The 24,741-nt window shown below is 42.3% G+C and overlaps 1 protein-coding gene across 2 annotated transcripts in view; it reads left to right on the plus strand.

The window, feature by feature from the left end:
- Nucleotides 1-24,741, plus strand: part of ULK4 (unc-51 like kinase 4) — a 397,936-nt gene that overhangs the window by 105,424 nt on the left and 267,771 nt on the right. For both annotated transcript variants that reach the window (XM_074945513.1, XM_074945514.1), the window contains exons 21-22: nucleotides 3,644-3,826; nucleotides 19,411-19,538. In XM_074945513.1, coding sequence (XP_074801614.1) covers nucleotides 3,644-3,826; nucleotides 19,411-19,538 — 311 coding nt within the window. The remainder of the gene's footprint in view (nucleotides 1-3,643; nucleotides 3,827-19,410; nucleotides 19,539-24,741) is intronic.

Raw genomic sequence — 24,741 nt, forward strand, 5'->3', positions numbered from 1 at the left:
GCACCCTCCTACACCCCAAACCCCTCATCCCCAGCCCCACCCCAGAACCCTCACCCCACCCAGCCCCAGCTTGGAGCCCCCTCCTGCAACCTGAACTCCTCATTTCTGGCCTCACCCCGGAGCCCGCACCCCCGGCCAGAGCCCTCCTCCCCTCCCACATTCCAAACCAAATTTTGTGAGCATTCATGGCCCGCCATACAATTTCTATACCCAGGTGTGGCCCGTAGGCCAAAAAGTTTGCCCACTCCTGGATCGGACCGTACTATGGGTACGTCTAGACTGCAATAAAAAAACCCTGGGTACACTGTCTCAGAGCCTGGGTCAACTGATTCGGGCTAGCAGGTCTCAGGATTGCAGAGCTAAAAATTTCAGTGTAGACATTCAGACTTGGCCTGGAGCCTGTGCTTTGAGACCCACCACCCCCCTTGTAGGGTTTCAGATTCCAGGCTCCAGCCCTAGCCCAAATGTCTACACTGCACATTTTAGCCCTGCGAGCCTGAACCCTGCAAAACTGAGTCAGCTGACCCAGAGGTCTTTTATAGCAGTGTAGACATACCATGTATGTCTTTTTGTGACATTGGGACTCTTTTTGGTAAGTGCCATCAGTTTCACTGTAATTTATTGTTCCAAAGATATATTTAGTCATTTTTGTGCCTCATGACTGTGTGAACAGCTGTCATTAGTCCTATATACTGTTTTATTTGATCATATTTGCTGGAGCCTCCTCTGCCTTGTTTAAAGGTATCTTGAAGAATTCTTCACAATTGAGATTTACAGTCCTATCTAAGAATGCATTTCTTTTGAGAAATGACTGTTGTATCTTGACATTGAGAGAACAGGCAATATGGAAAGTACACCAACATCAGGATTTTGCTCTGAGGGTACTCTGGAATTGTGCTCATTATGATCATTATTGTTGTTTGTTATAATTTAGTTTTAATCAATAATAAAAATCTATCAAGAAGATTCTGTCCTCAGTGTCTGGAGTCAAGGAAAAATACACTTTTTTTTATGCAGTCCTCCGTCTGCAGATGATAAGCTGGAACTGAGTCTCAGTATTTTTGTTTTCTTTGGAGTCTAGGTTGCACCAGGTAAATATAACAGACTTTGTCCTGTAGAGAAACTGAATCTTTTTAATGTCTTCCCTGTGTCAAAGAAATAATTCTATAAAATATGAGTCAAAATGGCTTATTCTCACAAGTACAGCAATTAAAAAACATTTTTTTTCAAAATAAGTGGAATGGTTATGCCTTCATTGGCCACAAAAATTGATGCAGTCTTTAAAATATGAAGAGAGAGAGAGTGAGTTTTCTTGCCTTTTCTATGGTAGGAAGAGCCAGCTTACATACAGCATAAACCATTTAAATGAGGATTAAAAACTTGGCAAAACTCAATTGAGTCATCTTATTTGATTTGATTTTTTTTCTGAATGATGGACTCTGCAGAATCTGTTTTAAAAGAGCGATGGCTATAGAAAGTGAATGAAAAGAGCAGGAATTGGTAAGGCTGTATTGGTCTGGAGAGGACAAAAAAGTGGGAACACTGAGTAGTTGAACAGGTTCCATAAAATGTCCATTTAGTTTTACTGTTAAATAACCCATATTCAGTTTAAATAGACTCCACTGCATTTCTAAGCACCAAGCAAATACTTTTAGTTTTTTTCTGTCCTGGAGTTATTAAAAAAAAAAAAAAAAAAAAAAAAAAGGCTATGGGATCAAATTTAGAACAGCAGGTTTAAAAGGCATAACAAACATTATTTAGTATAAAACAGTATAAATTTGTATTTATGGTCTAATGTCTCAGTTATATTTTTCTCAGGCAAGTTACTTTATTATCACAATTCTGAGATATTAACTCTTCATCATTCTGGACTGAATAGGACTTTTGAAATGCTGAAACTAAATCAGTCTTGCAAATTTTCTCTTCATTAGACTAAGTCTCTGAAGCTCAGCTCAGAGATTCTGCATACTTCAGATTTAGACATTACCCAAACTTAAGATGCTTTAGGGACAGAATGTCCTCCCAGTTGCTTAGAAGCTTGATAAATCATATTTTTTGCAGAGTCAATCAGTTGTGCTGGGACTAGAGGTGCTTTAGGTGCTGCTGCCGCCCCCCCCATCTTGAAATGATAATAACAAACACTAAATGCATGGTTTCCATCATCAGCACTCCCGCTAGCAAAACTGTTCCAGCACCCCTGGTGTCAATCAGCAAACATTAGCCAGTATGAAATCTGAAACCTCATAAATGAAAATGGAAAGTCTACAAAGTTTACTAACATTCGAAGAGAGTTAGGCAAATACTGTCTGGCCTTGTACAATCTGTTTAGATGCATTTCAGTGAACCCTTTCTCTAGAAAGTTTCTCCAGTTTAAATAGATATGGGTTTTGTATCAAGAGAAAGTTGTGTTTGATAAGATTCTTGGAGCAGCTGGTAGGACAATGCTAGTGAAACCAATTGTTTATCTCTGTGTTACTTACTATGGGGAGAATTCTTAATTTATTTGAATATTCTGATTATGGCATAATCTCTTGAGATTCTTTTCTTCCATTTAAAATGTACATTTCTTTAATTTTTACCTTGAGATTTTTTAAAACCTTTATTTTGTTGCAAATACTAGAGATCAGTGGTTTTCTACTGTGGTCCGTGAATCCCTGGGGGTTTGCAGCGGGTGTGCAAAAGTTGTCATTACCTCTGGGGATCTGTAGACTATGCCTAAAATTTCCAAAGGGATCCACACCTCCATCTGAAATTTTTTAGGGATCTGCAAATGAAAAAAGGTTGAAAATCACTGCTGTAGATCTGTTTCATGTAATTGGATAATGCAAAACTAATTAATTCCTTTATCTTTCTTTTGCTATTATCTTCACTGATGTCACTTATTTATATGAAGTGACATCATTTCCTTTTATTGTCAGTTTCTCTCAGTTTGGTCAGATGTCTATGTTAAAACTTATTATTTGACTTACCTATGCAGATTGAAAATAAGAACATTGCTCTTCTTCCTTCTCAACTGGGTTATTTCAATGGTCAAAAAGTTAGATTTGATATGAAAATGTGGGGTGTGTTTGATGAATTTTGTGATTATTTTTATCTGTAAATATTAGTTTTAAATTCTATATGAACCCTTACTCTAAAGAAATGGGAATTGTTTTTCTTGTTCTTTTATAGGCTTAATTGCTTGTTTCATATGCTTCAGCTTTGGTTTCCTTTTTCCTTAACTAAAACAACAAAAACATTACTTCTAATTACAATAAAGACATTCATTGTTAATCTATATAGTTAAATCAGCATAATTCACTATTGTGTATGGAAGAGTTAAGCAAAATTAATTTAGCTAACACAGACACCCAAGTTATAATAAAATAACCATTTAGTATTATGATATTGTACCTTAGCAAGGAATAACATTTACACAAACAAAATGCTTGATTAAAATTATTTTCAAATTTATAGAGCAAGTTGCAGTGTGTGTGTATATAAGTGTGGAGGAAAATTAAACCATATTAATTCACTACATTCATCTACTCCTTAAAAAAATTGGAAAAATCTATTGCTGTTCAATGATTTTCTTCATTGCATTAGTTATTTTATTATTAAAATGAAAATAGCATTACTTAATGGGAATATTTTATTTATATAGGCTTTATGCAGAATTACTCGTCACTCACCCAGTGCTTTCCAGAGTGTGATTGAAAAGGTCGGGTTAATGGCTGTTGTAAACTCATTGGCAAATGGAATATGTAAAGTTCAACAGTACATGCTGACCATGTTTGCTGCTATGTTGTCATGTGGGATTCATCTTCAGAGACTGATTCAAGAAAAGGTTTGATTTAAACTTTATGCTGCTATTCTTGATTCTATGATTCTGCCTTGCTCATGCCATTTTTGTATACCAAAAACTTTTCCTGACCCTTCATAGACTACGAAAGGTATTATGACAATTCATCAACCTTTTTCTGTTTGTTTGTTTTCCCTTAATATTCACCTTGTTTTGTAGTGGAGATAAATAACAGTTCAAAGTTATTGAAACACATTCCTACACTACCCAAAAAGCTGAAAAAATTGATGTAGGAAATGAGATTTTTGTACTGAATGAGGCCACTGGTCCATCAAGTCGGAAGTCCTGCTTTCAACAGAGTGTAATAATTGCTTCAGAGAAGTATGAACTCCCTTCCCCAAGTAGTGGTTAGTCAATTATGCAATATGGAACATGGGACGTGGCGGGGGTAGGGGTAAGGGTAGGGGATAAAGGATGTGGTGGCAACAGATTCCCTCCTGGTCCTGGCATGTGTTCATCTTACACTCTGAAGTAATGAATCTGTTTACAATTATCTTTGCAATATTTGTAATTATTTATGCAATACTTCAGTATTTTTAGTTTGCATCTTTATTTTGTATAGGATCTTTTGTTGATACTATATCCCAAAACACAGTAGAGTTACCAACTTAAATAAAAAAAGAGATGTTGAGGGGCACAGACAAAACTTAGGCTTGAAACTGGACAAAGTTCTTCACAAGGGAATCTTTCATCCCTACGGTCTATCTGATCGTTACAGAACACATTCCATTCTATTGGTATGGTAATTACCATTATCATGGCTGGAACATCTGCATCTGCTTAAGAGAGCTGTACAAGTAATTTCTTGTTTTTCTTCTGCTTACAAAACATCTGCTTGTTGCTCTTTTAAATATACCAGGAGTTTCCCATTCTTTCTCTGTTTGTCAGAAGCTGGGAATGAGTGACAGGGGATGGATCACTTGATTACGTTTTTCTGTTCATTCCCTCAGGGCACCTGGCACTGGCCACTGTCGGAAGACAGGATACAAGGCTAGATGGACCTATGGTCTGACCCAGTAGGGCCATTCTTACGTTCTTACATTTTGTATAGATTTTTACATGATGACGTAATTTTATCAATTTGTTGTTGTTAAACATTTGTATGTAGTGCCATAGATTTGTATGGCTCCATATAGTGAGACTCGGGACATGCACCTTTCCCTGAGGAGTTTATAGTCTACATGTAGTTATCAGTCACCATTTTGCAGCTGATGAATTCAGAACTCCTTTATTAAAGTGTGGTACTTCTTATAGCTGGCCTTGTGTGTGATAGCTTTCGAAGTGCCCTGAGATCTCTAGCAGTCACACACCCCATTGTCGTCTGCATTTGTGGTATTAGCTTTAACAGAGAAGACTACCTGAGCAGACACAATAGTGTCTCTCAGGACTAGATACTTAGGTCAAGAAAGTTACTACCGGCTATCTACACAATGGAGGCTATAATTAAAACAAACAAAAAATGTAAAATAATGAGGTACAGAACTTGACAGGATTGATTTTTTTTTATTTTTTTTATTTTTTGCAGATCTCAAGAAGTGGGACTGATCTGTAACTGAGTTGCTGGTTCAGCTAAAATTCAGTAAATTCAGAAGGCTCTAGCCTGGACATAAATTGATGATGGCCCTAAGGGAAAAACAATGAGAAATGCATTAGGACAGCTACTTTAACATAGTACCGTTAGACATTTAAAAGAGAAAATGCTTAGTGATTGAAGCTAAAATTGTACTTGGATTATGCTATCCATACCTTAGGCCTTAGGCCAATTTGTATTGTAAGTAAAATGGTGAAATAATCCTTTTATTAACTTAAGACAGTTTTTTAAGTGTCACAGGTCCTGATAAATGTCTGTAATTTATCTTCTAGAATATGATTAAAAGCTACTTATTTTGATCACCCAATCATTCTTCACTGTATAAAACAAAAGAAGTTCACCTCCATTCCTAGTCAATAAATATTCCACATCAGTAAGAAAATAGAATACTGAATGTAGGTTTTCATATAATTTCTTTTGTAAAATATATTGTAAATTGATACTGAATTCTTTTTTAAAAACAGATATACTTGAGACTTTTAATTTTGTTTCCTGTGAAAATTATACTCTCCTTGACTCCTATCCATCTTTCCCAACATCCAACACTGCTCCATTTTTAAAGCCACTTCCATTTTTTTTAAATGTGCCCATGTGCATCCTAGTGCTCCCGTATGAGGGCATAAAGAGTGGATGGTTGCAACCCTGCATCAGTTTCTTTTTACCACCCATGGCAGTGAGATGGAACTTAGCGGATGTCCGACCCATTAGGCTTAGCTTTAGCTAGTTTTCTTGAAAGCTTCTCCAAATCCTCTGAAATTCTCAACTATCTATAATCTTTTATTTTTACAACCCTGGTCTGTTGTAGTGCTTGTCGAACCGAAAGCTGCTTGCAGACCTTCCTGTACAGAGTCCTGGAATGGCAGACTCAAAACCTGCAGGATTCAAGCCTTCTCTGTCTTGCAATACTGGTACAGCAGACGCTTTTCTGCTTGAGAGAGTCTCAATCTGAAGCAGGTGTTTGATCTGTCTCTCCTTTGCTGTAAGAATCCACAAATCAGAGGATGCGAGTCTGAAAGTCCATCTTCTAGAGTAATTTGTGAGAATGTATTCAGATCCAGAAGAGCTGAGTTCAAAAACTCATTTAACGGTGAAGACTGCATCTACCAGCGCTCCATCAAGCAGGCAGGTATCTCTGCAGAGAAAGAAGCACCATAACCCAACCCCATCACTGACATCACTGTCAATATTTGCATTGATACTGACCCTGATACCAAAGCCATCAACAGCCCTGACATTTAAGCTGATGACTCAGACGTCAAAGCAGGGTGCTGAAAGGGCCTGCAGTGAGCTTTGGAGAAGAAGCTTAGAAAGGAGCTTGGGGAACACAGAAGGATGTTGGGATACAAGCTGGCCAAGGCATGTATTGTTCTGAAGATGAGTAGAAAGGAACAGATGGAGCTGCAGCAGGCTCCACCTGTAATGGAGATTTCTTCTTCAAGTGCTTGCTCATGTCCATTCCATTGTAGGTATGTGTGCTCGCTACATGCACTGCCCTCAGTGGTATCCTTAGGGGACCAGTTCTGGCGCCCTCTAGAGTGGCGCGCATATGCACCGGTATAAAGGGTGCCGGCAGCTCCCCCTTCCCTTAGTCCCTTCTTACCACCAGTGATGGTGCTGGAATGTCTCCTTGCCTCGGCAAGCTTTCCTGGTATGCCTACTAGCAAATTCGTTGTATACAGTTATTAAAGTTGTAGAGTTAATAGTTCCTTTAGTGTTAAGTTTGAATTAATTAGTAAGTCCCATACGGGACTTAGCCTAGGGGCGGAGCATGCCCCAGTCCCCGGACTTCAAGCTTTGTGACTGCTGCAAAAAGTCTGTGCCAGTCAGTGATCTCCACAGAAGCTTCCTGAAGTGTTTAGGGAAAACCCACATGAGCGGCGAGTGTCACATTTGCAAGAGCTTCAGGCCATGGACCAAAAAGGAGTGAGACATTCATCTCCGAGCACTTCTTATGGAGTCTGCCCTCACACCGGCCTTAGAGCTAACGTGATCGAACTCGGCTCCGAGCACCATGGCCTTGGTGCGGAGCACACCATCCCTGGTACTGGCTAAAAAGCAAAGAAAGGCTGGGAGAGAGCATTCTCCTAGATCCCATAAAGGGAAGGAGAGAGCTGGAGGAGAGCAAAGACCCGTGTGAGGCAGCTCTTCCCCTCCAGATGTCGGTCAGGCTCCAGCTCCCGTTGAGCGGTCAAGCCCTCTTCCAGACCTGCCTGCCACCCCGGGACCCTTCCAGCAGTCTTCATCAGTGTGGCACAACTCCCCGCAAGCACTTGCCTGAACAGCGCCACCAGTCCCCAGATGTGGGTCGGCTTACCTGCCTGAGGTCCTGGCGTCAGTCCCCGGACTCTAGGCAGTGTTCCTCGGGGTCCTGGTGTTGAGTTCCGGCGGTCTGCAGAGGCGTGTCACCCATCCCCAGAGCTCCAGTCCCGGGAGCGCCCGAGCCAGTCTACCAGTCCGCAGCGCCACTCCAGAGGGTTGACATGGCTATCCCGGAGTCCTGTCTCCAGATCGCCATTACGGATCATCGCGAGCACGTTGACTGTCTCCGACATGTCAGTCCTCTCGCTCCTGGTCTACAGAGCGGCACTGCTCTCAAAGCATCAAGTGTTGATCGCTGGGGTACCTTCCCCAATCCGCCGAATGCCACTGCCAGTCACTGGAGTCGTGGCATGAGTACAGGTCCCTCAACAGAGGTCTGCGGAGGAAGCCAACAGGAATGGGGTAAACAGGAGGTCTCGGTACCATCCTAGTCTCTCCCTCCTCGGGCTCCTGCCTGCAGGCCAAGATCACCCACCGGGGACACTGGCATTCCCTTCTGGGCCACCAGTGGCAGCATGGACCCAGGGCTAGTGGTCGGCCTCCTGCCAATTTTGGAACCCCTAGGGGTCTACCCATCTGTTGCAGGGGCATCAGTTGGTCTCAGAGGCATCCGAAAGATGGTTGGCAATGGTACCCTGTCCGCCCCCGACTTGGACGTGGAGTCGGAGCAAGCCCCCCAAGGACAGCCAGCCTTGGCCGAAGCTCCCCAGCAGAAGCGATGGAGTTGGCAGACTCACCTGTACCTGCCTCCTCATCAACTTCGCCCTATGAGGCAATAGCAGGACCTTCTCTCATGGTCCCACAGGATGATGCAAGGGCCCACCAGGAGCTTTTGAAGAGGATGGCATCTAACCCGGGGCTGGAAGACAAGGAGCTGGCAGAGCCCTCAGACTCCCTGTTTGATGTATTAAGTGCCCTCCAAGATGGCCTTGCCAGTACACAAAGGAATGGTGAAACTAATCAAGGCCCTGTGGCAGACAACCTCCTCCCTGCCCACCATCTTCAAGCGGGCGGAAAGAAGATACTATGTCCCTGCTAAGGGTTTTGAATATCTTTATACCCACCCTGCCCCAAGCTCACTAGTTGTGTCAGCAGCCAGTGAGCGCGATAGACAGGGCCAGCTGGGATCAACGCCTAAGAATAAGGAGGTAAAGAGGCTCGATCTCTTTGGTAGAAACATGTATTCTACGTCCAGCCTCTAGCTGAGAGTGGCCAACCATCAGGCCTTGCTTGGCCACAATGATTTTAATATTTGGCAGTCCATGGCCAAGTTTGTGGACTTGCTGCCAGAGGAGCCCAGGAAGGAATTCCTGGCTATCCTCGATAAGGACAGGGCTGTGGCCAGGGAAGCCCTTCAAGTGGCCTCAGATCCGGCAGATTTGGCGGCCCAGACCATGGTTTCAGCTATTTCTGTGAGGTGTGGCTCCTGGTTGCAGTCGTTGAGCCTATCAGTGGTGGTTCAGCAGTCCATCGAGGACCTCCCATTTGATGGCCTGGCACTGTTCTCGGAACAGGCAGAAAGTAAATTACACAGTCTAAAAGACTTTAGTGCTACCTTGCGCTTGCTGGGCCTTTACACGCTGGTGCCTGCGAGGAAGCGGTTTAAGCTGCAACAGTCCCACAAGTTCGGGACCCAACCTCGATCAGAGCACTTTTGCAAGAAGGGCAAGGGTATAAGTGCCGGTAGGGCCATCAGCTGGCCTCCTCAGATCACTTGAGCTCCACCTGCAACCAACCAGGTAATCAAGCATTTTGAGGGTGTGCTCGAAGGAGACCTTCCAGCCTGTGTCGTGGATCTAGCACCCCTACTTTTTTCCAACCATTTGTCCCCCTTCCTCCCTGCCTGGCCTTCTGTAACATCGGACCAGTGAGTCCTCAGCACAGCAGCAGGGGGATATGCCCTCCAGTTTATTTCTATCTTGCACCTCCCTCCCTATTCCTCTTCAGGGACCCTTCTCATGAGCGTGTGCTGACTCAGGAGGTGCAGGACCTTCTGCAAGTGGGAGCCATGGAGGAAGTCCCTCTGCACTTGAGGGGGATAGGGTTTTACTCCTGCTATTTTTTGATCCCAAAGGCCAAGGGTGATCTACGCCCCATCCTCGAGCTGCGGATCCTCAAGAAGTATCTCAAGAAGTTGAAGTTCCACATGGTCTCCCTGGCCTCCATCATTCCTTTCCTGGATCCAGGAGACTGGTATGTTTCCCTTGACCTAAAGATACTTACTTCCACTTATTGATATTTCACGGACACTGACAGTTCCTACGTTTCATAGTTGGGACCGCACACTACTAATTCGTAGTGCTCCCTTTTGGCCTAGCAATGGTGCCAAGGATGTTTATGAAGTGCATGTTGGTGGTGGAGGCCTACCTCAGATGTCGGGGTATCCAGATCTACCCGTACCTCAATGATTGGCTCATCCAAGGCCACTCCAAGGTCCAGGTCCAGGGCAGCGTCGCGATATTGCAAGCCACTTGATCCCGGTCCAAAGGATAGAGTTTATCGGAGTGGTGCTCAACTCTACCCGAGCCAGAGCATTCCTGCCCTAGGCCACGTTCAGGGCAATGTCAGATCTGATTTGCCAATGTCATTTCCCACATGTTCACCACTGCTCGAGTCTGTCTCAGACTATTGGGGCACATGGCAGCATGCACATACGTTGTCCGACATGCGAGACTCGGACTACGCCCGCTCCAGATCTGGCTGGCGTTGATATACTCCCTGGCCAGACATCACCTAGACAAGCTTATCATGATCCCACCGCAGGGGTGGTCCAATCTGATTCTGATGTTGGAAGGTGCACCATTCATGAGCCTGCGACTGTCTCCCTGATTTCAGATGTGTCCTACCTCAGTGGGGAAGCACATCTCGGTATACTGTGAACTCAGGGGTTATGGTCTTGAGAGGAGCTCACGCTACATATAAATGTCAGGGAGCTCAGCCATCCATCTGGCTTGCGGAGTCTTCCTTCCCCAACTGTCCGGTTAGGTGCTGCAGGTGTTGACAGACAACACAGCCTCCATCTTCTATGTCAGCAGGCAGTGGGGAGCTTGTTCGTTGGCTCTGTGCTAGGAGTCTATGGGACTTCTCCATTCAGCATGCAATCCACCTGGAAGCCTTGCACCTCCCCGGTATCCAGAACACGCTGGCGGATCATCTCAGGCAGTCCTTCTTCTCTCACCACAAGTGGTCCCTTCACTGGGAAGTCATCAGAATGTTCTTCCAGAAGTGGGGAACTTCCTGAGTGGACATGTTCACCACCAGGCTGAACAGAAAGTGTCATCAGTTCTGCTCTCTCCAAGGCCTCGGCAGAGGCTCACTCTCTGATGCCTTTCTCCTGCCTTGGTCAGGAGACCTGATGTACGCCTTCCTGCCAGTTCCGCTTATCAGCGAACTCCTTCTAAAAATCAAGAGGGACAAGGTATGGGTCATTATGATCACCCCAGCATGACCTTGCCAGCATTGGTTCGGCTGTAGCAGCCCCATGGCCACTTCCCAGCCGCCCAGACCTACTCTCACAAGACCACAGTCTGCTCCTGCACCTAAACCTCCCCTCTCTCCATATCACAGCTTGGATGCTGCATGGCTGAATCCAGAGGAACAAGCCTGCTCTAGTCAGGTACAGCAGATTCTCTTGAGAGCAGAAAGCCCTCCACCAGAGCAACTTATCTGGCAAAGTGGAAGCGTTTCTCCTGCTGGGCGTCAGAGTGCAATATCTTCCCAGCCCAGTCGTCTGTGCAGTCCATCCTTTGGTTACCTGCTTCACTTAAAGCACCAGGGCCTCGCCTTCTCTTCGATCAAGGTGTGCCTGGCAGCCATATCGGCCTTCCATCCTCGCTTCCCGGGTAGATCAGTATTCTTGCATGACGTGTCGATTAGGTTCCTGAAAGGCCTTGAAAGACTTTTTCCGCAGATCCTGGACCTGTTTCCCCAGTGGGACCTCAACCTGGTCCTCTTCAGGCTCATGGGTCTGCCCTTTGGAGCCTATGGCTTCTTGTTCCCTTTCCCACTTATCGTGAAAGGTTGCATTCCTTGTAGCTATTACCTTGGAGAATTGTGTCTTTGAGATTAAAGCCCTCACTTTGGAGCCCCTGTACATGGTATCCTACAAGGACAAGATCCAGCTGTGGCCCCATCTGGCCTTCCTGCCAAAGGTGATGTCATACTTCCATGTCAACCAGGGTATCTTCTCCTGGTGTTCTGTCCAAAGCCTCATACAACCAATGAGGAGAGGCGGCTGCACACACTCGATGTCAGGCGTGCCCTGGCTTTCTATCTGGAGCGCACCAAGCCCTTCCGTGGACTGGCCCAGCTCTTTATCGCAATAGCTGATAGGATGAAGGGTCTCCTGGTGTCCTCTCAGAGGATTTTAAATTGGATCACTACCTGCATCTGTACTTATTATGAGCTGCCGCAGGCTGTACCTCCACCAATAGTGAAGGCTCACTCAACTAGGGCACAGGCATCTTTGGCTGCCTTCCTGGCACATGTTCCTATCCATCTGCAAGGCCACAACGTGGTCTTCAGTACACACGTTCATGACGCATTATGCCATCACTCAGCAGGCCAGCGATGATGTTGGCTTTGGCAGAGCTGTGTTGCAATCGACGCGTCCATGAATTCTTACCCGCCCTCAATGGAACTGCTTGGGAGTCACCTACAATGGCATGGACATGAGCAAGCACTCGAAGAAGGGACAGTTACCTTTTGTAACTACTGTTCATCTCCATTCCATGACCTGCCCTCCTTCCCCTCTGTTGGAGATCTGGAAAGAAGGAACTGAGGGAAGGGGGAGCTGGCGGTGCCCCTTCTACCAGTGCATATGCGTGCCGCTCCAGAGCTGGTCCCCTATGGATATCACTGAGGGAAAAATCTTACGGCACCAGTGCATGTGGCAAGCACCAGCACCTACAATGGAATGGACAGGAGCAGCACATCGTGAACAACAGTTACAAAAGGTAACTATCCCATCCCCAGCAATGTCAACTCTGGCACAATAGTGTAAATTCAGGGCCACACTTTGCACTGAGTTATGGACCTGTGCTGAAACCACCTTACCAGATAGTCCTGCCTATGAAAGAGGTTTATTTCTTATCACCATCCCTGAAACATACCTTTCCAACTGTGTTGAGCAGAGACCTGTCGTCACTGAAGTCTAAGAGCCATGTTGCTATTCTTTACAGACCCCATCTGTAAAGGCACCAAGACTGACACTGTCTGGTCAGCAACCTGTCATCCCTCTGTACACATATGGAATGCCACTGTAGCCCTTATCAGGGCCTGCCCTCTAGAGCCTCTGTGTGTTGATCCCTGCCTTAGTAGATGAGGAGGAGGTCCCCCACTTCCATAGTGAGACAGCAGTTGGTAGATAGAGAGGAATGGGATCTGGAGGCCAAATGACCCCTATTATTTCCTAAACAGATCTTGTCATAATCCTCAAAGAAAGCAGTATCCTAGGCACTGATATTGGCACCGGCCAATTTCAAGGCCTTTTAAGAGCTGCTGGTGCAGATTGAGGACACCTTGGAGACTGATAGGTCAGTCATCTCCAAGAAGTTTCAGAAATTATTTTACATTTTGTCAGCTGCTGGTCCCACTAGGATTGCCCTCTGTATAAATGAAGGTGTCCTGGACCCAAATAGCCTTGTGGCAAACACCAGCCACTAAACACCACCAGCAAAACGTGTCAAAAAACTATATCAGTTACTCCTGGGGGTTTCAATTACTTTTACTCCCATTCTAGCCCAAGCTCCCTAGAGGATTTGATTATCTAAAAGAAGTTGGGCTTTGCCAAAAACCATGCTTAAGGACAAGGATCTCCAATGCTTAGATCTGTTTGGAATAAAGGAAAAATGGGTGGCCAACGGCCAGCCATTGCAAGTGAAATATGGTTTTTCAGGATAGGATCATAGAAATGTAGGGCTGGAAGGGACCTCAGCAGGTCATCTCTTCAGTTGCCCCACGATGAGGCTTAAAGTGGCTCTCCTACAGCTCATGGAGTCTCCATTCAGGCCATTAGTGGAAAGCTCATTATATCATCTCGCTGTCAAGACAGTCTTTGTTTTAGGTATCATATCAGTGCAAAGTCAGTAAGGTAAAGCTCTTATGGCTGGACCACCGTTTATGTCCTTTTACAGGGTCAAGTTGGCGATGAAACTGCACCCTAAATTTATCCCTTAAGTGGTCTCAGAATTCTGTCTGAATCCATCTTACTTTATCAGTCGTCTTCCAAAACTTCATTTGTCATTGGGGAAAAAAAGGAGCTTCATTTTGTGGATGTGTCTAGGGACCCACTTTCTTACATCAATAGGACCAAACCTTTCTCCCCACCTCTTTGTGGTTGTATCTGGTGCATCAAAGAGTCAAGCCAACTTGTCCCAGAGAATCTTGATATGGCTTACAGAATACATTTCCACCTGCTATCATTCAGCTGGTAAACTTTCCGCTCCAATTGTCAAGCCACGCTCTACCAGGGCACAGTCTTCGCCTGCTTCAGAAAAGTACCAATATCTGTGATTTGTAAGGCATCTGTGTGGAAGCTTTCTAAAACACTATGCACTTGACATGGCTGCCAGAGCTGATGCCAAGTTCAAAAGAGCAGTGCAGTAGAACCTCAGAGTTACAAACACCAGAGTTAAGAACTGACCAGTCAACCACACACCTCATTTGGAATTGGAAGTACGCAATCAGGCGGTAGCAGACGCACCCCCGACCCCCTCTCCCCCGCCAAAAAAAGCAGATACAGTATAGTACTATGTTAACTACTAAAAAAAAATTAAGGGAAAGCTTAAAAAATAAGGAAACTGTTTCTGTGCTTCTTTCATTTGAATTAAGATGGTTAAAAGCAGCATTTTCTTCTGCATAGTCAAGTTTCAAAGCTATATTAAGTCAATGTTCAGTTGTAAACTTTTGAAAGAACAACCATAACGTTATGTTCAGAGTTACAAACAACCTCCATTCCTGAGGTGTTTGTGACTCTGAGGTACTACTGTATTTCAGTGCCTCCTTGACTGGTACAGCTGAGACTCCTCATTCCCATCCAGTGGTGCAAGTAGAAATCATTTATTGCCGGTACTGCACTCGTGGGAGGGACACAAGGGGGGACATGTGACCGCCCCATGCTCTCCCTGTCCCCACTGACACCACCCTTTGTATATACAAACGTCAATATGCTTAACTACTCACTTTCCCTCCAAATATGTAGTATTCAGTCTGTTTATATGGAATATGGGAGTTGGGTGAGGAGCCATTTCAGCATATGTATGACTTATTAAAAGACAAATTTTAAGTAGAACTGTATCCTAAACTACTTTATGGTATTGTACTTAAACATTGTATTTCAATAAGGGATTCAACTTCCTTTATAGGAACAGACTCCTGAAACTCTTACCAGTCCACAAAAGTGGTCCAGAGTCATGCAGATAGTCTCATTGTCTTCAGTGGGATTGATCAAATGATTAAGGGTTTACAGGATTAGGTTCCAAGTTTGTAAATTATTCTGGAAAAAACTGATAACTCCTGAGCTGTCAAATCAGTAGAAGCTTCATTCAAATAAAAGTGGGCAGATGTGTGATAAGTCTTAGCTCTGTTGCTAAGTTGAGGAACATATTTTCATCAAAGTTCTTGGCGATTCCTGAGGCAGCTGGTTTAAGGCCATGAGTGTCTGGCATTATAATCTTCATTTATAATAATCCCTGGTGAGGAGGTTTTAGCTGGAAAACATTCCAAACATCCATATCATTGGCTTAAGAAGTTCAGTCTGCAGACCTGCAAGTCATTTGAACCAGTAGCAAAATTTCCTACAAACCAGGACTTTAACTCTTGGATACATAAAATATCTGCTTCAAAAACGAACGAACGAACAAAAAAACCCACAGTCTTTGAAGAAAGGAAAAGATTTGCTGGAATATGCTTTGGCAACTACTCCTCTTTCTATTGGATATCAAAATTCTAAGCCTCCTCTTCCATCTTTGGGAGCTGATGTGCCTGGATAGGCAGTTCTACAACCATATTGTGAAATATTTTATGGATCACTTTTGAATACAGGGTTCTAAATGAATCCCAGCCTGAGAAAGCACTACTAATAAGTAAAATCTCAGTTGAAGGGAACAGGTATAATGTTTCCTCCCCACCCCTGCTATTCCTAGGATCCATGGCCTTTTGTAAGTTAGTTATGCAGTTTGGATGGCTTCACATGTGAACTGTTTATGCTCGGTTGAGCTTCCTGTGTTACTCACCTGTGCACAACGTCAGTGTAGTTGTGGCTCCCCGCACAAACTGGCAAAGGAACTTTCCAGTAATCTTTTGGGAATTCTGATAAGTCAGACAACCTCATCTCTTGTAATGGGTGCATTCAAATTCAGAAAGTGTGCCCCACTGAGCCGCTCATTAGCTTATGCACTCTGGAAACTGAAGGAGGCCAATTGCCATGTAAATGTTGTGGAATTTCAGGCTGGCTTTCAGAGACTTTCTTCTCTCATGCTAAAATCATTATTCATTTGCAAACAATACAGATGCATTGTACTGTTTCATCCGCCAGGGACTGTCTAAGTTTCCTGTGCTGGGTGACAGGAATGTATGTGGGAATAGCATTTCGAGACTGAAATGCACCCACCCAGAGTTTATCTAGTATTGGACACAAATGGGTCAGGAGCAACATGAAGGGCCCTGGGAAGCATGGTAGCAAACTCCAGCATTGCCAAATGGAACCACCTTCTGGAGATGGACTTACTTAAAATCTGGAACAATGTGGACTCTCCAGACTGTTGTTCAACAATTGGTAACTGATTATTTTATTCCTCAGTGGTAGAAAATTCTCCCTCATGCTGTCCCGGTTTCCACTCTTTCTAAAAGGAATTATAGTAGATACTGCAGGACAGAGTATGAGTAATTCTCATATCATGGCCTTGACTGCCAACTCTGTTAGCCACCTCCGCCCACTGACACACCCTTACCTCTTCCTGGCACTGATTCTGAATGTTCTCTCTGAGGAAAGGTCAGATGCTGCATGTGAATTTCAAGTCCCTTCAACTGTTAGCCTGGTTTCTGGGTTCTGAGCAGAAAATTCTTTACAAAATGCAGTTCAAGCTGATGAAATTTTGTTGGAACCTCAGCAGCCATCCAACAGACATTGTTAAGCTTTCAAGTAGAAGTGTTTTGTGAAGTGGTTTATTCTATGGTTACACACAATCTTGTTTAAAGCCTTTTTATTTTTGCACACTCTCCTTTCTTTAAGTCGGGTTAGTGAAGGTGTACTTATCAAGTTTCAGTGCAATTTTTCAATCTTCAATCAGTCTTTCCACCAGGTATCCATCAGTGCAGATCTTCATTTAGGGTTTTTCATTTGAATCCACCATTTCATAACCCTTCAAATAATGGCTTTTCAATGGGGAAAAATCAATGGACAGGGAGCTTATGCTTGTGACCAGTCAGTCTTTCTTCCCTCTTTCTTGGCACATACTGAGTTGCATAGGAGCAGGGATCTCTCTCTAGCTTTGAAGCTCTTTGCAGGGTTCTCTTAGGATTATGTGCTTAAAACAACAGTGGATTTAAGTGGGTGCTGTCAGAGAGTCAGAGCTTGAGGGTATGATGCTGTCTAAAGGGGAAGGTGACCATCTACACTAATATGGTCACCACTTTTGTAAAAGTGTGATAAATCTTGTACATAGTACGCCTTGTGAGGTATCATTTGAAAAGATGCAATCCACTGGGAATTATTATCTTGTTGTAATGTGTATATCAACTTTGTGTGTGGAGTTATGAAATTTTGCTATATATTTGTAACTCAAACATCTGAGTCTGAGAAACGCCCATAGGCTGGCTCTTCAGGAATGACAAAAGAACTGTAAACAAGGGTCTCTGCATGTCGTCCCAAAGACACCTCAGATGGTGTCATTTGCAGGAAATGCCAGCCTAATTTGCAATTCATATCAAGGACTAATGGCAAAGCACCTATGTCATGGAACTGCCTGACCCATGTCACAGCCAGGATTTTTCCCGCAAAAAGGGTCAAGGTATAAAGAGGGAGAACAAAGGCACCTGGCCACCTCTTTCTTACCCCATCTCTGGACTGGTGAATTCTAAGTCGGGAAATTTAAAATAAAAGGACTGAGATCCCCAAAACTATCTGTGCAACTGTGACAGAGTGTCAGGCAAGAAAGGCTGAGTCAGCACTCTGTTCATAGCAGCTCCAATCAGGCAAGGCAGATAGGAGCTGACTAAGCAGAGCTGTGCCAAATTTGTGGTTGAGACAGGGCAGAAAAGCTAATTAAGCAGTTAGCCAGAGCCTACAAATAGGCACAGGAAAGAAGTGGAAAGCGGCAAGCAGGCAGCAAGGTGGGGAGGGAGAGAGAGGGGGAGAAAGATTGCTTGCTTGCTCGCTTGCTCTCTCTCCCCTGCTTGTTATAGGAGCTAATGAAGGTGATGGGGGACTCCATTTCTAAATAAGCTGCACAAGGTGTTGGACCAGCACCAGGGTCTCTGTGTAGTTTGTAGTCCTGGACAGAATCAGAACCAAGAAGGCCCTGTTACAGCAACCCAGAGAGATTTATAGAAAACTAGCAGATTTAACATCCCTGCTATCAATTGGCCTACATATTTTGATCCAACTGAATGGTATTTATTTGCTTTGACCTTTTAGTAACTTTCATTCCTTTTTCTTAGTTAATAAATGTTTAGTTTTACTAAAGGATTGGCTACAGTGTTGTTTTTGGTGTAAGGTCATGAGTGTCCATTGACCTAGGTAAGTGACTGGCCCCCCAGGCTTGAAGAACCTAATGTGTGGTGGTTTTGGTTTTAATAACCTTTCATCACAAAAATCCAGTTTGGGTGATAATATAGGTCTAAGGGAACTGTCTGTGGCTTCATGTTAAGCTAGTATAGCAATCCAGGAACACACATTTGTTGTTGGTTTGGTTAATCTAATGATAGAATATACCACCAGTGTGAGAGTGTCTGTCCAGTTTTTTCACAGCGTGACCTGAGATTGGCCTTCAGCTGTGACCCATACCAGGCATGGTTACAGAGGGAAACAGTGTTTTCTTTTAAATTCAGGGTCCTTGCTATGTAACTTAGGTCTGATGTGCCACATAGTACGTGGTATACTTAACTAGCCTCTAGTTACATCAAACAAATGTTTTTTTATTTGTATTAGCTTACGATTTTCTAGCTCACATGGAAGGTAGTATGTAAACTACTAAATTTCATATTATTAGGAGGAAAGACAAGCATGTATTTTTTTTGCAATTTTTAAAATTACAACTTTTCTTTTAAAACAAGTATTGTGTTTAAAATATCCTTTGTCATGTCTTTTGTTAAGATGAAATAACTTTTTCATTATAGGTTTCTGAGTTTTAAATGATATGTCCTATTTTGGGTTCAACACAGTAGAAAATGTCTGTTAACCTTGGCCCTTGGAAGGCTGCACCTATCCGCTTTGCAGTTGGCCTATCTGTCTAGGACAAAACTCCTTTATTCAACAGTATCATGTGGGATTTTGAGCTGTAATTTAATGTTCTGAAAAGGCTTTACCTAACATTGAAGCCAAACATATTTGCATATTTATTGTACCAGAATTATTTAAAATGTGTATACGCTAATGGACAATATTATTTAGCTACTTTGTTGTTCAATAAGCAGTATTTGTGTTTTTGTTCCCACCCAGGATTTTGTGACTACAATTATCCGTTTATTTGAAAGTCCATCAACTTCCATTAGAGCAAAAGCCTTTCTGGTCCTGTTACAGGTTTTAATTAATAACAGAGAGATGTTACTGCTCAGTTGCCAAGCAAGGTAAGATGATAATGGAGAATATAATTAGACATGTAGTGTGTATTTTCAAAGTTTAGCTCTGTAAACTCTATCAGTTTATACTTGTTTATACTTTACTTGTTTATAAATAATTATTAGCATATTATGAGAGGAAAAAAGTTGATGGCTTTTGTCACCAGATTAAATAAATTATATTTCAGGTTTTTATTTATAATACTTTCAAATGAGCCGCTTTTGTGTGGAGAGTGGTGGGACAAGCTACATACATTGTGAATCTTGGTTCTAGTCTAATATTTTTTTCATGGTACACAAAACAAAATAGATAATGGGCCAATACACACTATAGACCATTATGATTAACAACAGCTATGACTAACAGCAGCAGTAAAGACTTGATTGAACTGGCAAACTGTTTTTCTTCATATATTATGATTTCTTTAAACATAATGGTAGCTTTTTAGCGAACAATTTATCCCTTGACAGGATAACTGATTGAAACTAAAACATTTCTCTGGTGCTCACATTATGAGATAGCTACAGTGGGATGGGAGAGGAGAAATGGGCCATTATATGGGGAGACAGTTACTTTTGTAATATTCTGGACCCTGAATATTTATTTGACCCAGTGCGGATAATGGATGTTCTTTGATATGTATCAATGGGCATTCATCAGCATATTTCAGTTACTTAAGTGTCTCCTAGATTTGTGAGCCAACCATACAGCTATTTCAAAATGACTAGAAGTACAGTAGCAAGAAATTAACTGGCTGACTATATTTTTAAAAAATAATTTGAGTATTTCAGGCATTCTTAAAGACTGTTTTGTGAAATTTATAGCAAGTCTGGTAAAAGTTGCAAAATTTGTCTTGATTTCTTCTTTAGTAATACTTTGATAAAGATAAAATATATACAGACAGGAAATGCATATAGCACTATATTGCTTCAAACTATAAAATCTAGTGGTAAAAGACAATTGATACAAGGGAAAAGTTCACCACGAATTGAGGCAGGTGATACAAAAGTCAGAGTAGTAACAACCCTAAGGCAACACTGCATATATCTCCACAGTTTCAAGAGAAATGCTGTTCAGTCTACTTTAGAAAGGGTTTTATTTTAACCAAGTTATCAAATCTAATATCATTGCAGGGGTTTTTGTGAGTTAGTTGTTAAACTTGCTAAATCTATAAACTAGTATTTGCTAGTTCAAAGTCTATACTGTACCTTAAAAAGGCTCCATTAAAAGACGTGCATTTCTAAATGAGTATTTCAAAATTAATTACATGGGAACTGGATACCTGGACAAGGGAGGTAATCTGACACAGGATTTGTAACAGAACCTGTTACACAGACACTTTCCGAAGGGCTTTGAGACTGATGAAAGAAAAGTACCTGATAAATAATAATGTTTTTATTGTTGTTTCACCTCTAGGTCACTGGTTTCAGCCCTGTCCGGGAATAAGCAAAAATATCAGTACTTAAAATTAATTGATCTCAGTCTGAATGCTGTGGATAGGTATCCATATCACAAACCCAGATGCCACAGTTGGCACCCATTCAGCCATTCTTGCCAGAGAAATGCAAAACCATTTTGACTGGGAGGTGTGGGGAAGCCTGCATTTTTGCCCTGGCATTTTTGCCATTTGTCCCTTAAACAATTAAAGGTCTTTTACTCTCAAGGGCTATCACCACTAGTACCTTTCAGAAGCACCCCATTTATGTTTTTAAATACAAAGACGTGTCCATTGTAACATGATTACTGTTTCATATATGTTAGGTAATTTTATAAGTCTTTCAAAGTTTTAGACAAAGGAAACGCAGTGGATCTAATTTACCTAGATTTCAGTAAGGCGTTTGATACCATGCCACATGGGGAATTATTAGTTAAATTGAAAAAGATGGGGATCAATAGGAAAATTAAAGGCGGATAAGGAATTGGTTAAAGGGGAGACTACAGCGGGTCATACTGAAAGGTGAACTGTCAGGCTGGACGGAGGTTACTAGTGGAGTTCCTCAGGGATCATTTTTGGCACCAGTCTTATTTCATCTTTTTATTACTGACCTCGGCACAAAAAGTGGGAGTGTGCTAATAAAGTTTGCAGATGATACAAAGCTGGGAGGTATTGCCAATTTAGAGAGAGACCGGGCTATCATACAGGAAGATTTGGATGACCTTGTAAACTGGAGTAATAGAAATAGGATGAAATTTAATAGTGAGAAGTGTAAGGTTATGCATTTAGGGATTAATAACAAGAATTTTAGTTGTAAGCTGGGGACGCATCAATTAGAAGTAACGGGGGAGGAGAAGGACCTTGGAGTATTGGTTGATCACAGGATGACTATGAGTCGCCAACGTGATATGGCCGTGAAAAAAGCTAATGCGGTCTTGGGATGCATTAGGTGAGGTATTTCCAGTAGAGATAAGGAGGTTTTAGTACCGTTATACAAGGCACTGGTGAGACCTCACCTGGAATACTGTTTACAGTTCTGGTCTCCCATGTTTAAGAAGGATGAATTCAAACTGGAACAGGTACAGAGACGGGCTACTAGGATGATCCGAGGAATGGAAAACCTGTCTTATGAAAGGAGACTCAAGGAGCTTGGCTTGTTCAGCTTAACCAAAAGAAGTTTGAGGGGAGATATGATTGCTCTCTATAAATATATCAGAGGGATAAATACCGGAGAGGAATTATTTAAGCTGACTACCAATGTGGACACAAGAACAAATGGATATAAACTGGTCATTGGGAAGTTTAGACTTGAAATTAGACGAAGGTTTCTAACCATCAGAGGAGTGAAGTTTTGGAATAGACTTCCAAGGGAAGCAGTGGGGGCAAATGACCTATCTGGCTTTAAGATTAAACTCGATAAGTTTATGGAGGAAATGGTATGATGGGATAACATGATTTTGGCAATTAATTGATCTTTAACTATTCATGGTAAATAGGCCCGATGGGATGTTAGACGGGGTGGGATCTGAGTTACAACAGAGAATTCTTTCCTCGGTATTTAGCTGGTGAATCTTGCCCATATGCTCAGGGTTCAGCTGATCGCCATATTTGGGGTCGGGAAGGAATTTTCCTCCAGGGCAGACTGGAAGAGGCCCTGGAGGATTTTCGCCTTCCTCTGTAGCATGGGGCACAGGTCACTTGCTGGAGGATTCTCTGCTCCTTGAAGTTTTTAAACCATGATTTGAGGACTTCAATAAGCACAGACGTAGGTGAGAGGTTTATTGCAGGAGTGGGTGGGTGAGATTCTGTGGCCTGCATTGTGCAGGAGGTCAGACTAGATAATCATAATGTTCCCTTCTGACCTTAATAGCTATGTATCTATGTAAAGTTCTGTTGTACAACAGAATTAGTTTTTTTTGTTGATGATTAGAGTAAACCTATTCCATCATTATTATGGCACTAAAGTACTCTATACAGTACAGAGATTGCTTTGACAGAATAATATAGTCTTGTGACAGGTATCTGTCACTTGATTTATAGTACTCTAAAAACGTTTTAGCTGCATTGTAATCAGCTGCTGCTACAGTGCTATTAGCCTTAGAACATTTTGACTGCTGGTGATTTTAAAATGGATGATAGCAGAGTACTCTAATGACAGTGTAGTGGTGGTGTTAGTATTTGATATAATGAATTGATTTTTGTTTTTGCTCACACTTTTTTTTTTTTTTTCCCCACAGTGACCTTTTTTTCCCTGTAGCTGTTATTTCCCATTTCTTTCCATTTGCCATTCTGTTATGTGATGTATGGCCTCTTTCTTGACTTGCACTTTGTCTCACTTCAGATGAAGTAACATCAAATAAATATGACATAAGTCAAAAGAAATAAGGACTCAATGTCTCCACATCAGCTCTCTGTTTTTAAAGTGCACTATAATATGCTGTAAACACTTCCCAAGTTTTCTTCAAACCATTAGTTTACTTAATAAAAAAACAATCAGACCATTTTGTGAAAATGTTGGTTAGACAATTAGACAGGTGTCATAGTCCTAAAATGAAATATTTTTTTCAAAATGTTAATGTAGTCCACTCTTTGGTCTTGTTGGTGTCCTTATTAGGACTAGGATGCAATATGAAAATGAGGAGATGTTGCACACCTTCTTTTTCTCTGCAATCTTCAGCATGCATGTGATGCTTCTGGTAGAGATCATGAGACATTTTCATCTTCAGGGTCATTAGTAGGCTGATAATGCTTAGCTCTGTGTCTTTCTCAATCAATCTTGATTCTCCATTCTCTTTGCTTTTCTCCTCCTTAGCTGACACAGGGTCCTGTTCATCCAGAATACCAGGGTTGGTGGTGTTCGGTAGAGGGAAACATTTTGAAGAATTGATAGGAGTTACGATTGCTCCCTCTACTGAGGAAGTATTCTCCCATTTGTCTCCTGGAACAGTAATCTCTGGGTCTTACTGGTTCAATTGCTGCTGCTGGATTGGTAGGTAGTGTCTTTGGCTGGCCTTAGAGGTGTCACCCTCATCATTGCTGTAATTATTGATACTATTTACTCCTACTACCTGTCTGTAGAGTTGGTCTTGTGTGGAAAGATTCTTGATGAAGAACCCTTGGTTCTAGAAATTGATTTCTCTCAGAGGTGGCAAGAGCCCTAGATCTGTGGTGTAAGACATTTCTGGGTCTGTAATCATCCGATTACTTAAATGGGTGGAAGAGCCTAAGTAAATTGTTGGCAATAGTTTTGTTTACATTTTTGAAATCTCAGCTCACACATTGATGTGGGATATATTATAAATTACTTTAATAAATCTGCTATAGAAGATTATGATAAAATGAGCTATTGTATATCATTTTCTAGCAATAAGACAAAATAATTATTTAAGACCAGAATTAAAGCACCAGCAACCCACTTTTTTTGTCGTCTTGCTTTTGTGAGCATGGAGGCCAGTGCTTCAGTGTTTTAATCTTCATACAACATGTATACATCTAACATCTTTATCTACTCTCTTGATAAATAATTTTCCATAAAACAGTATATTGCCTTTTAATATGTAGTTTTCATATACTGTAGTTTTGATACTTCATCAGAAGAATATCTCTGGTAGACCAACAGTGACCACCTTCATGTAGTTTGGGGTAAACAATATTGTAACACTAATTTAAGAAGCATGGATTGGCTATGACCTGTGGGTCACTAGGCAATTGAACAAACATTATAATCAAATCAAACCCCTATCTTATGTGTGTCTTAATGTAAACCACTGTTGACA

The sequence above is a fragment of the Natator depressus genome, chromosome 2 (genome assembly GCF_965152275.1).
Source record: "Natator depressus isolate rNatDep1 chromosome 2, rNatDep2.hap1, whole genome shotgun sequence".
Classification (NCBI taxonomy): Eukaryota; Metazoa; Chordata; order Testudines; family Cheloniidae; genus Natator; species Natator depressus.